Source organism: Megalobrama amblycephala, linkage group LG4 (assembly GCF_018812025.1).
Source record: "Megalobrama amblycephala isolate DHTTF-2021 linkage group LG4, ASM1881202v1, whole genome shotgun sequence".
In the NCBI taxonomy this organism is placed as follows: Eukaryota; Metazoa; Chordata; class Actinopteri; order Cypriniformes; family Xenocyprididae; genus Megalobrama; species Megalobrama amblycephala.
Window position 1 is genome coordinate 28,850,982 of NC_063047.1, and position 12,912 is coordinate 28,863,893.

A 12,912-nucleotide genomic window follows, 5' to 3' on the forward strand; every position below is an offset into this window, starting at 1 on the left:
CAGAAGTATATTGTGCATGTTTTATTTGTAAAGGAGAATCATAAAAATAAAAACAAAACAAAAATGTATATAAAGAACTGATGCATGTCTCTAAAGCATTAAGACAGAGCACCAATAAAACAAGAGAAGGCTGAAAGTTGTGGTGGGTTTATAGAGGTGAAAATGAGGACAACTGACCTACATCAGATGTTCCTCTGAACGTCTTCCTCCTTTTTACGAGCACTGCTGCCATCCTGTCTGGAGAAAACAAAAGCATTCTGCACATAATGACGATAAGGCCCATTTCAGACTGGAATAAGGGTAAAATGGAGAAAACATCACCAGGGGATTTACTGACAAAGCAAAATATTACTGCAGTTTCCTGCACAAAGCTTTCTCAATGCTATTACAGAAGCAAAAACATGCAATGCAACGTCCAAAGGAAAATAATCACAGAAAAACATTGTGGTTTATCTGGATTTATTGTCTATAATAATACAGGTTGCACAATATTAGTGTATTAGCAGAGTATAAAGAGCTCAGACGCCTGGATACATCTTTATTTTTTCTTACAAGTACGTGTTTACACACACTTATATAGTGTTTCTAATGAAATTATTCCATATTCCTCATTCAAAGTTTATCTTACCCCTCTCTGAACACTGAATGTGGAATCTGTCATGCATGCAAAGGCAACAACAATATTGTAATATTAATTAGTAAATATTAACTGGTGCAATATTCCCAATCTGATGATCTTCATGCTCAAGAGAAAAGCTTATTTACATTAGTGTTAACATGATATTTACATTAACGCCTCATGCTTGTAGTGACATCCCACTGATAATCTCATCTTGATCACATATGGAAGTTGCTCACTTATATCACTTTCTCCCTGTAGTGTAGCCTTTGAGATGATTTTGACAGCATATATATCATTAGATCATTTCCCATTTGCTAATAACACGCTCATCTGGGCTGTAAAATCCACAGCCAAATCTTTCAATGCATATTCTTCAACAGTTAAAAAAAAACATTACATAGACAATGATATTTGTGCATTTGACATTCATACAAGCAAATAAAAAAATAAACATTAGTAGGCTTCTTTAAAAGATCTCTACGTATAACTGCAAAAATGACATATTAGTAACTACTTATTCCAACGTAATAAAATCTTTCACAGTAGTGTTTAAAGCTTAAGCAACAGTAGATGCTGACCTATCCCATATTTCATAATCTTGCTCCTAATAACGTCCATCTAATGCCCTTTCAATCACATGCCACATTAGGAGTTTAATGACTGCTATCTGATGCTCTTCAAAGTCGACATGAAAGTGCCTCGCAACCCATTTTACTTCCATTCTATGATATTTTAGAGGGAAACAAGATATTTAACATGCAAAAAAAAAAATGTAAGGTGGGGCTTGATTTTATCTATCAAACATTGATTAGATGGTGAAATGGAAGAATAGAACCAGACATGAATTAAACTATTGTTTGACAAGAACAGGTTAGTTTCAAATCTGGAGCAACCTTATTATAATTTGAATTTAAAGTCACATCAGTACAAAGGAATGTATATTAAGAAAGTAAACGGGGTCGCTTTTGATTTCATGTCGACTTTTACCATTCAGGCTCAGTGTAGCGACATCATGTTGACGTCCTGAGGTGACGTATCTGTTGTTCTGACTGCTGCACGAGGATTTGGAGGACTAGCGATATGCACAGTGCTCAGGAAAAGGCCTTCACAGTAACGTTAAACACATAGCTCCCATATATCCGTATATTAGAATAGCAGGTTCCTCTGATGTCGGTAAGGCCAGTTAAAGTGATTACCCTGTGGTCCATCCTAATGATGGTGAAACTGCTCTGAGAGAAGGTGCTGCTCTTTGGATATAACATAACTAAACTCCTGAGGCACTGTGGTCATTTAAAACCCCATGACAATCTATGGAAACATGCAGGGGTGCACATAAAAGCATCCTGGACAGACATCTACAACTAACAGTTGAGTTTACACTGGGAGGTGCTATGCATGTGTGAAAGTTGAAGTGAGTCCCATATTCAAGGACTTTTGGGTGTGAAATACAAAGACGCATTTGTAAAACTGAAAGGGTGCTTCACATATTGTACGGATAATGCCAATTTCAAATCTTACTGACCTTTGGAAAGCAAAAATGAAAAGACTAAAAAACTATTGTAATATCCTACAATCTACAATAGCCATTTTTAGAGAACAGGGCTGCAATATTAATCGAAATTAAACTGAATATGACCTAGTGTGATTATTAAATCGCAAAGGCTGACCATGTGGTTTTCTGCCAAAAAATAAAAGCTTGTTGGTTTAAAGTTCGAAAATAAAGAACTTAAGACAGCCATAACTATTAGTATTGTAATTTTACAGATGTACTGTAAAATAAATCAATTCTAAAATTATTATTATATTATTTTTCTTAATTGATTTTTTTATTTTAGAGTGAAACATTACCATAGTAATATTTCGTATTTAGTAGTATTAGTAGTAGTAAGCTAGTAGTAATAATAATAGTTACTATTTATTATTATTCAATAAAATGAACACTATTATTAGTCACATTGCTACACATTACAAAAATGTATGGCCAAATTGTGCAGCCCTACAAACAAGCACAGCAAATCTGGATTTTTTTTTTTTTTTTTAAAAATCACATTTTAAAAATCGCAATCACAATTTTATTTTTGATTCACCCCACCAAATTGTGAAGCCCTAGCCGAGAATGTACGTTTCAACAAATGATACTGATTGAGCATCAACCTCTAAACAAAAATACACAAAACTTGATAGCTGCATCACATCCTTAACTAACACTGAGTGTGTTTACATTCATTTTACAGGTGAAGCCGGCAACGAAAGATCATGTGAACACTGCAACAACTGTTGGTTTAAGCAAAACCAGAGATGCACGTTTCCCCATTCTGCTTTTCCTTTTGTTCTGTCAGCTTATTCAACGTGAACGTGTCTGTTTACATTTACACCGAGACTGGAGAAAAAGTTGCTTGAGGCTACATAATATTTTTTAAAATCACCCGAAAACGGCGCAGACTTTGAGAACAAACCCTCAATGCACTGGTTTTGATTTTTGAAATGCAAATCAACATGTTTTACCAGACCTCCTACATTTGAGTGCTACAAAACCGTTAAATTAAGAATAAAAAAAGAGCAGTGAAATGTTGTGCACAATATTATGCTGTAAGGGTGTAGATTTACTGCGATCCCTCCAAAAACACTGCAGAAAGAGGCACGAACACTGTCGTATGAACAAAAGCGGCGTTCCTAGGGGTAAAGGTCATTCTGCTCCGAGCGAGCGGAAGAAGACACGCCCACCTTCAGCTCTTCAGTAGTACTTCACCTCTCTGGCCAGTAACACAAGTCCTTGAGAAACAGTAGTGATGTTGATTATGTAATTGTGAACGATTTCCAGTAAGGGCACAAAGCCTAAAACGAACCGAAAACATCCTCATAAAAGGTGAACGGCACAAACTAACGTGAAAACATATGTGAAGTAGTGCGTTCTCAGGATTTTCCGGAGAGAAAACTGTGGAACCAGGTGCTGGAAGACTGTGGTTTCTCCTCAGAGGATTCTGGAATAAGGAACTGGGATGATGTGACCGACGTAGGGCTGCCAAGGGAACCACTAAAGTTTTCCGCCTCTGGAGAATCCAGCTGCCAGGAACACTGGGGTTTATAGCCTGTATTCAAGCCATCGTCTTGGAAGTCGGCCTCGAATTCGTCTTGCGGCTCGGCTGGATCTGCGGCGGACTGCATTTGAGGCCTGTAACCTCCGCCGCCAGACGCCCCCTGTGAAGAGGTCGGGCTCTGGATGCCCGCGTATGTGATTTCAGTCTGTGTGGAGCCCACTGAGGCAGTTGAGGAACCGGAGGAGTCTGAGACATGGTTACTGTGGGAGCCATCACCGACAACCTGGTTGTAATATCTCAGGAGGGCCGGTTCATCGGAGTCCGTGTCTACCTCGATGTTGTCATTCTCATACTCCTCCTCTTCCTCTGGTACCGGAACCAGACCCTTCTTACTGAAATCCCACTCTGGACTCTCCACGATGTGGACCAGACTGTGAGGAGGGGGCTTCACATCCAGAGGACCCTAAACACAAACAACAGAAATGCAATTTGAGGAATCATTCATGTTTGGAGCACAAAGCTAGTAATTAGTGTTGTCTAAAATTATCGATATTTCAATATGTATTGATACTGAAATATCTGAAACGGTTCCAATACACCTTTTATGCAGTATCGATACACCAATACGAGCTGCGCGTTCTCACTCTCTTTTTTCTCCGACGGCAAATTGACACTCACCCGCCTACTCTCGCTCACTCATCTAATTTCCTTTGGTTGAATAGTTCTTGCATTGCGTGTAATTTTAGTAATTCCAGCATGTTTCGTGCTCCTACCAAAAGCGCACTACACTGATCTATATAAGTGGTGCTCTAATAAAACCGTCTCTCAAACAGCTTGCGAGTACCAAATTGACTTCTTTTTCATGGCTTATTGCGCTTAAACAGCCAAATACACACAAAATGATGTCTGTCTTGCCGAGTATTCAGGTAAATACACTCAGTTTTGGAACATAAACAGTTGAGAGAAAACACATGTTGTGTTCCAGTATATTGGATCTGTGCAGCTCTTAAAGTGACAGCAGCCTAATAAACCTGCTGCTGTCTGTCGTGTTAATCAAAGAACAAAAGACAAAGAGAAAATCACTCGCTGCTCTTGACTGCATAGCTTTAATTGTATGCATTAATCTGTATGAAATAAAAACTATGCAGTTATTTTACATTCGATTACTTTAATTTCTGACCTAAACACTACTGTTAGACCCACCTGAAAAACTTAAAGCCATGTTTATTTCATTTGTGTCTTTATTCTATTGTATTTATTTGTGCTATCGTTTGCAATTTATTTGCTCTTATTTTATTACTGTTTACTTGCCATTTGTTTATTTTATGACTTTTTTTTTGTAAATGTAATTCAGCGATTCAGATGCTGTGTGTAAGCTATTACAACAAAATTGCACAAATTATCAAAAAATTAAGAGATAAATGATCTGTATGGCGGTACATATGACAGTTTTCCCCAAGGTATCGAAAAATGGTATCAAATATCCTATTTTTCAAGGTATCGTATCACCAGGTTTTACCTGTGGGGACGACCAGTCTCCAGGTACTTTAGGTCCAGGAATTTCAGGATAGAAAGCTTTCTTTACCCTGGAATTAAATAACACAAAACCATCAAGAAAACACATTAATAACTGATTTACATCATGTTGTTTTCATTAAAAACAACAAAATTACTAAAAGATTTGAAAATATAAAAAAAAATACAAAAGTAATCCACACATTCATATGCACTGTTTTAGTATATTAACAATAACAAAATATCACTGACTGATCAGTAAGACTGAAAGAACACTATTTGTAGTAGCACACATTTACTGTAGGTCAAAATGATTTAATTAAGTGGATTTTTAAAATGATTTAACTTATTAAAAACACATTTTAAAACAAGTCCTACCACTCTCTCTTCTTGTAGCAGCAGATGCTGATGAGGATGAGACAGCAGAACATGGCTGCCAACGGCACAAGAATTCCAACAAACAACATGTCGGCTGCTGGATGAACAGAGAAAAGGAGACGTTTAGGAGAATAACATAATCCAATATGTTATCTGCAATATGTGAATTTACTAGTTGTTCTATTTAAGCAATGTTGACAATGATAGTAAGTAAGGCTACAGATCAATGGCAGAATCTCTAAATGAGCATCACAATGTCTTACTGTCCATCTCCATTTTAATGGCCACGGTCGTCCCCATGTCTTCCCCAGCTGAAGTGTAGGCCTTCACTACGAACTTATATGAGCTCAGAGACAAACCCTTCACCCTGTATGACCGCACCTCAGGATCAGAGATGTTAGCTAGGAACACAACCACAAGAGACAAGTATTAAAATATATAACAAAAGATACAAGTTTTGGTAGCACTTTACTTAAAGCCTTTCTATACAATGCATTATCATGTATTTTGTATGGTCTCATGAATAATTGTAACCACAGTTATAATACATTATGTAATACTTATCTATTCATAGTTAAACCTTTAGAAAGTATAATGCATTAAAACTAGGGGTGTAACGGTACATGTATTCGTCATGTAGACGTCATTTCAGACATGGTTTCATTGACCAGTTAGTCATTTTGCTTATACTAAAATGCAATAATAAAGCATTTCTGTTCTTATCAGCAGATGGTTTTTCTATTCACAGATGTGTGAACGTGCTTACCAACGAGATCCAGACGTGCAGCATTTGCCAGGTAGATGGTGTATCCACGTATGAATCCTCGCTGTTGTTTCATCGTGGTGGCTTTCCAAGACAACAGCACATCCGAGCCAGTTTGATTGGCTGATAAATCAACTGACTGTGCAGGAACTACAGAAGATCAAACGAAAGAAGCCAAAATAATTTAGTGTAACTATTTTTCAGATATTAGTAAGCAACAAAACGTAAAGCTATGGGCTCTTTTATATGTCCTGCCCCACCTTCCTGAAGGTAAACCTGTGCTTGCCTAACCATTTCATGGGTTATTTAAACCAGTGGTTAACCAAAAAATGACCAGATGCCAAATTTGCCTCAGTAAAAAAGCCATTTCACACAAACTTCCCATAAAATTGGTGAATTAACGTTTCCAGTAAAGGCGTAAATATGTTATTCACACAAGTATCGGATGTCTGCGTTTTACATAATGCTCTCATTCACATGCCTCCACGAAATGATTAATGACTTGCCAGCGTTTTATCAACAAGTCTCGCAGGATTTCTAAGTGGAAAAATGTTGTAGATTTTACAGCAAAGGTATGTGTGAATGTGTGAAAGCGCCTTATTAGCGGTAAAGGGCAGTGGTTCTCTTACTCATTTCCTGTGAGTATCCCTGCCATCTCTGCAGCAGCGTAGCAGCGCCGGTTGAGAGAACATACACGGATACGGTGTACCTCACTCCTTTCTCCAGAGAGTCTGAAATCAGCAGAGACCGATCAATCAACAAGGCGCATGGAAAAAACATACAGTTGTGGTGTAAACAAAGCATGAAGAAATTCATTGCCATTGCATCGGAAATAAAATATCAAACCAACTGTCATGTATGTTGAAGAAAGACAGCACAAGGACATTTTTCAAACAAAACATTTGACAAAAAGATGTTTGTTAGGTTTTTAAATGAAGTACTTGTGTGATGTGTTTAGTGGAACAGTTACAATAGTTATTATTATGCTAATTTAAAGTCTTCTAATTTCGTTTTGGAGTCTCCTACAATAGATTTACATGCATTTAAGGACAAAGAACCCTTTTCTCATAATATTCATTGCAGAAGCATCACCTCTTTTGTCTGAAACAGTTCGATAAAGGATTCAGTCACTCTGAACTCCTGCTTTTTGAGAGCCTGCTCTGCTCTGATTGGTCAGATGGCCCAGACTATTTTGATTGGTCTACCACTTACAGAGCGTGTCGGAAACTAAACGGCCATTACCATATATGAATTTCAGCTCCAGAGGCTTACTCAGCACTTGTAAACAGTGTTACGAACTGTATTGATGGCGTCATTGTTCAAGGGCAGCCAATGAAGACCGTAGGTGGGCATTATGCAAATTTGTTACAAACCTACATGGGTTTAAGCAGGAAGTAAGGCTGGAATTACTAATGACTCATTTCAGGCTGTTCAGAATGCTTTCATTCTTTTGGAAGACAATAACTCCATTTATCTGCAGACCTTTTACACACTACATGAAAGGTAATATCTTGGGAAAAAAAAAAAAAAAAAACATACTAGGAGACATTAATGTGATGAGCACTAAATCTGTGGTTCCTCTGCTAGGACACCTGTGTGAACTTGAGAAGAACTGACGTCATACATCCACTAAAAATCACAGAAAACACCAGCTGATTCAAAGTCATTGGGCCCTATTTTAATGACGGCACTTTAGACCATGTGTGTCTGAATCCACTTTTGATAGTTTAAGGATGAGAAAAATGGTCAGTGTGTAAAATGGTTGTCCCTATTCTCTTAATGAGTCATGGGTGTGTTTTGGGTGTAACATGGAATAAACCAGTCATCTCCCATTCCCTTTAAAATCCAGTTACACTCGAGCCATGGCAAATTCACTATTTACATGGCGGGATTTGATCTGCTCATGCGCGAGTTTAAAGCCTGATTCCACCAAAGCATTTTTATCTTTATGAACACAATAATAATCTTTTACATTGTGTAATCCTTTTATTTTTAATATTTGGCATGTTTGTTTGCACGTCCCTGTGTGTGTAATAAGCAGAGTGTATGTACCTATAGGAGCATATTACTAATCTGCCCTTTAAATAACAAAAAAAAAATATTGTCAGTCATTTTCAGTTGCCTCAAAATAGTAACGCGCCAACAATGATCCAGCACACCCATGGGCGCACAAATGCATTTGCTTTTTAAAACAACGTAGCGCAAAAAACATTTGCGTCACACCTGGCACCGCATTGCGCCGGGTTCATGATAGGGCCCATTGAGTCAGCGAAGAGAAATGATCCTTCAGCATTAGAGAGAAGAATGTTTGGTATTTTATTATCCAATGCAATGGAATTCAGACATTTTTATGTGTCCAAATACTTTTAGGGTTTTTAAAAGAACAGGAAATTTTTAAAAAATTCCAATAGATAAGTCACTTGTAGATGAATTTAAAGGACTCACCTGGCTTCACAGTGAAGCTGCTGTCTTTTTCTGGAATTTTCTCCCAGTTAACAGGGCACAGCCCACTGCAGCCGGTCGGGACCCACTCCACCACGTACCCTCTGCTTGCATTGGCATTTGGCTGCCAGGACAGGTCAAACGTTCCATTTGTGCCTAGCAGCTCAGACACAGACAGCTGGGAATCTACAGGAAAAATGACCAAATACAAAACACATGTAGTTTAACACTAGTCTGTTTATTTTTGTTTATTTTAAGTGTCAATGGATTAAAACAGTCAATTGCAATACATAGCATTGAGTGCCAAAGCGCCACTCAAAAAATCTTAATTACTTAGAATTAATTTGATACGAAGCCCTGGACATGGGTTTCATATCAAACATGACATGACATTCAGGGAAAAAAAAAAAAAAAAAAGTATTTCTTGGCCACAAATTAACAATTCATTCCCATGACTTATTAATATGTCAGAATGTTTTATTCCCTCATTTTAAGTAAATTGTGAGCACAATATAATAATTCATTTTCTTGATTTACTAAATCATGGCCACGTTGTAATTATTTGTTCCCTTGTTTTAGTCAAATCAAAATGAGGGGATGAAGTAGTTCAACAAGGCCAAAATGTATTTAAAACGAGGGAATTAATTATTATATTGTGTGCACGATTTACTTAAATCCTGGGAACAAATTCTTAAAAGGCCATGATTTAGCTAAAACAAGTGAAGGAAATTGCCATGATTTACTTAAACGAGAGAATGAATTCTTAATTTGTGGTCACAATATAATATATATATTTTGTTGACGTCATGTGTATATTTGTATTCATGTTATCGATCAACATTATGTACAGCGTCCTTGGGCTCTTGAAAGGCGCTATATAAATAAAACATTATTATTATTATTATTATTATTATTATTATGTGCTTAGTTATTTGAATGTAATTTATACATAAAATAGCCATATAAACTGATTATATATATATTATATATATATATATATATATATATATATATATATATATATATATATATATATATATATATGGGTGTGTGTGGTAACTATGATGCACAAAACACTTTAGCAGTCTGGTAGCTGAGGAAATGTCCCATACTCTCTCTACCTGCTCTGTATGCTGGTGTGGTCACAGTGGAAGGCTGAGAGAGACCAGCTGGGTTTTGTGCTGCCACGGCAACGGTGATGTCACTGCTGTTGTTAAGGATGATGGGATAGTTAAATCTCTCAGGAGGAAGAGAAACCGTTGTCCACCCGTCTTCCTCTGCTGAGCTCTGAGAAACCTTGTAGCCGACTAATGCACCGTGACTTTTTCTCACAGATAGCAGCTGAATGAAAAGAGGCACCATGTTTACTTAAAAGAATAACGTCATTCAGTTTTATGACATAAACTGTGTTTCAAATCTTAGATTATGGCAAATGTAAAACAAAGTTTGTTCCTACTTTCCAAAGAACAAGTCCTGTGTTACTGCTGTCCATCCAGACCCAGACATCAAGAGCATCAGGACCTGAAAATGCACAGACTTTGTTATAGATCTTTAGAAACCTGATATATCTTAATAAATAATAAACATAAAACTAACAGGAAATGATGTAGAAATCAGAGTAAACAATTAAGAAATGGCACAGAGTTTAAGAGTATGTGCGTGATTAAACATAATATATCTGACCTGTCATATGTGGTGACTAAGTAACAGACAAAGTAGACTAAATCATTTTAGATTTATTATTAATTTCCTGCAAGTTTTTTTAATCACTCACGGTCCATTTTTGTGTGGATCCTGAAGGGGGCGCTCTCATCCCCCCACTTCCAGAAACCGTGCTTAGAGCCGCATCGTACAGTCACAGTGAAGTCTGCATCTGGCCACAAGCCCTCCAGCATCACAAATGACAAACCTGTGCCACTGTAGTTACGCTAAAGACACACACAGAAATATCAGCCCACCGGTTTGAAATCAGTAGCCATTTTTAAATATTATATAACAGTCCTAAATGGAATAGGTTAAATAACCATTTTGATTGGTTAAACTGATTTACAAAACATCACTGCTAAGGTGGCTTGAGTAATAGTTTAAAGTGTGCATCAAAAATAAATACAAATGATGCATCAAAAACAGGATTAAAAAAAGAATGAGGAAAACATTGCAATAAAAGGAAAAGTAACTCATTAATTCCACCCTCATATCATTTTAAACTTGTACAGTCTTCTTTCAAACACAGTTTTGTTTCAATAACCAGGGCTTGACATAAACCCGCCAACCCACCAAAAGCAGGTGGATTTGAGCAGCGGAGTGTAATGCAGTCACTCCCACTAGCCACTTTGGAGGGTTGCAATTTTTAATATTTACGTTTTTCAATTGTAGTCTTTTAAAAAGGTACCTGGAATAATAAACTAAGTGCAATGTAGTGTTGTCAAAAATATAGATTTTTCAATTACAATGAAATCTGAAACACTTCCAATACTCATTTTCCTCAGAATAGATACACGATACCAGCTGCACTTTTCCTCTCTCTCATCTCTCCGACAGCGAGTCAACACACAAACCCGCACATAAAGCCGCCTCTCAGAACTACATTGAGTTCTTTTTCAAACAGTCAAATACAAAAAAACACAGTGTTTTAAGTGAATGTAAACAGTTGTGAAAGAAAACGCATTTGTGTAACAGTATAATGGATCTGTGTGTCAGGTCTTAAAGTGACAGCAGCCTAAATATACCTGCTGCCAAATTATGAGATAATATCAAAAATATCAATATGGCAGTTTTTCCCCATTGTATCAATGTCAAAAATGTGGCCAGTGAAAATGCTGAGTGGCTAGTAACTTTGGAAAACCACTAGCCACAGTGGCTGGTGAGCAAAAAAGCTAATGTCAAGCTAATGTATAACAATACGCACCATAAACATTTCCTGAAGCCGTACAATAGGTTTATGTGAGGAACAAACTGAAATTAAATCATTATTCACTGACAAAAAATGCACATGTGCAAATTAAATTTGAGAGCTATGGCTGAGGGGAAGATTTTCAGCGAATGATTAAAATGTGCAAAGCTATTATATGACTTTAGATAACTTGTACAAAAGTTAAACGCACTACTTTTATGGTGTTTTATTGCATTTTTTTGAGGATAAGCATTAGACAGAACCGTAGATCACTGACAAGCTACGCAATATCGTGTTCATTATCGCAGATGAATCGCCTTCGATAATGAACGCTATATTGCGTAGCTTGTCAGTGATCTACGGTTCTGTCTATTAAACGCCACTCCATTTGAAAGCAGGTGATGGTGATTTTGCGGTAATCAGGGAACCGGCTTTACTGACGAAATGCGCGTGACAATAGCATGCGATATATCGCCCAGCCCTAATAAGCATTATGCACCTTGCATTTTTGTTGTGTGTTAATTTTCTCAAAATAAAAGTTGTGTTTTTCTTGAGTAAATAATGTCAAAATTTTAATTTTTTGGGTGAACTACCCCTTTAACTCCAAGACCAAACAAAAAGCATGCAGGGTTCTGGGAGCTGAAAGCTGAGCAGTGAACTTACTGTGCTGGAAAGTTCATGGCCGATGAGCTCCAGCTGGCAGACCATCTCCAGCTTTTTATACGCCGCCACAGGCCAACTCCACTGCAGTGTGGCGTTCCACGCCTTGACTTCGACCGCTGTCACATTTGCTGGAGCCAACAGATGTACTGGAAGAGAGACAAAACCGTCAGAGAAAAGTTCTCACTCATGAGAATATTAAGACACAGTCGCTCTGACTCTATTTATAATGTTGATATACTCAATTAAAAGGAGAACGTATTGAAATGTGGTACCGCGGTCAGCGAGTTGGGCGGAGTCAGTAAGCCGAACTGTTCCAAGAGTATTTCGAGCCACCAGAGTCCAGTTGTCCTCCCAAACCTTCGAACTACACCAAGAGGTGTTCCCATCATTAGTCACCAAACAGTCCCTGCGGACAGAAATATGGCTTATAAAACCTAGACGTTCATTCATTCCGAGAGGAAATGGTCTTAATAATCACATTAAGTTAATAATAAGTTGATAATAATATTGAGCATCAAATCAGCATGTTAGAATGATTTCTGAAGGATCATGTGACACTGAAGACTGGAGTAATGATGCTGAAAATTCAGCTTTGAAT

At 37.4% G+C, this 12,912-nt stretch overlaps 1 protein-coding gene across 1 annotated transcript in view; it reads right to left on the reverse strand.

Moving 5' to 3' along the window:
* Nucleotides 1-442: 442 nt before the first annotated feature.
* lifra (LIF receptor subunit alpha a) overlaps nt 443-12,912 on the reverse strand; it is a 28,970-nt gene continuing 16,500 nt past the window's right edge. Inside the window, exons 7-18 of the mRNA XM_048188710.1 lie at nt 12,587-12,720; nt 12,315-12,460; nt 10,533-10,686; nt 10,215-10,279; nt 9,880-10,099; nt 8,762-8,944; nt 6,946-7,047; nt 6,320-6,466; nt 5,817-5,954; nt 5,554-5,650; nt 5,180-5,246; nt 443-4,123 (exon numbers count right to left, since the gene is read on the reverse strand). Of these exons, the coding sequence (XP_048044667.1) occupies nt 3,536-4,123; nt 5,180-5,246; nt 5,554-5,650; nt 5,817-5,954; nt 6,320-6,466; nt 6,946-7,047; nt 8,762-8,944; nt 9,880-10,099; nt 10,215-10,279; nt 10,533-10,686; nt 12,315-12,460; nt 12,587-12,720 (2,041 nt within the window). The 3' untranslated portion in view covers nt 443-3,535. The remainder of the gene's footprint in view (nt 4,124-5,179; nt 5,247-5,553; nt 5,651-5,816; nt 5,955-6,319; nt 6,467-6,945; nt 7,048-8,761; nt 8,945-9,879; nt 10,100-10,214; nt 10,280-10,532; nt 10,687-12,314; nt 12,461-12,586; nt 12,721-12,912) is intronic.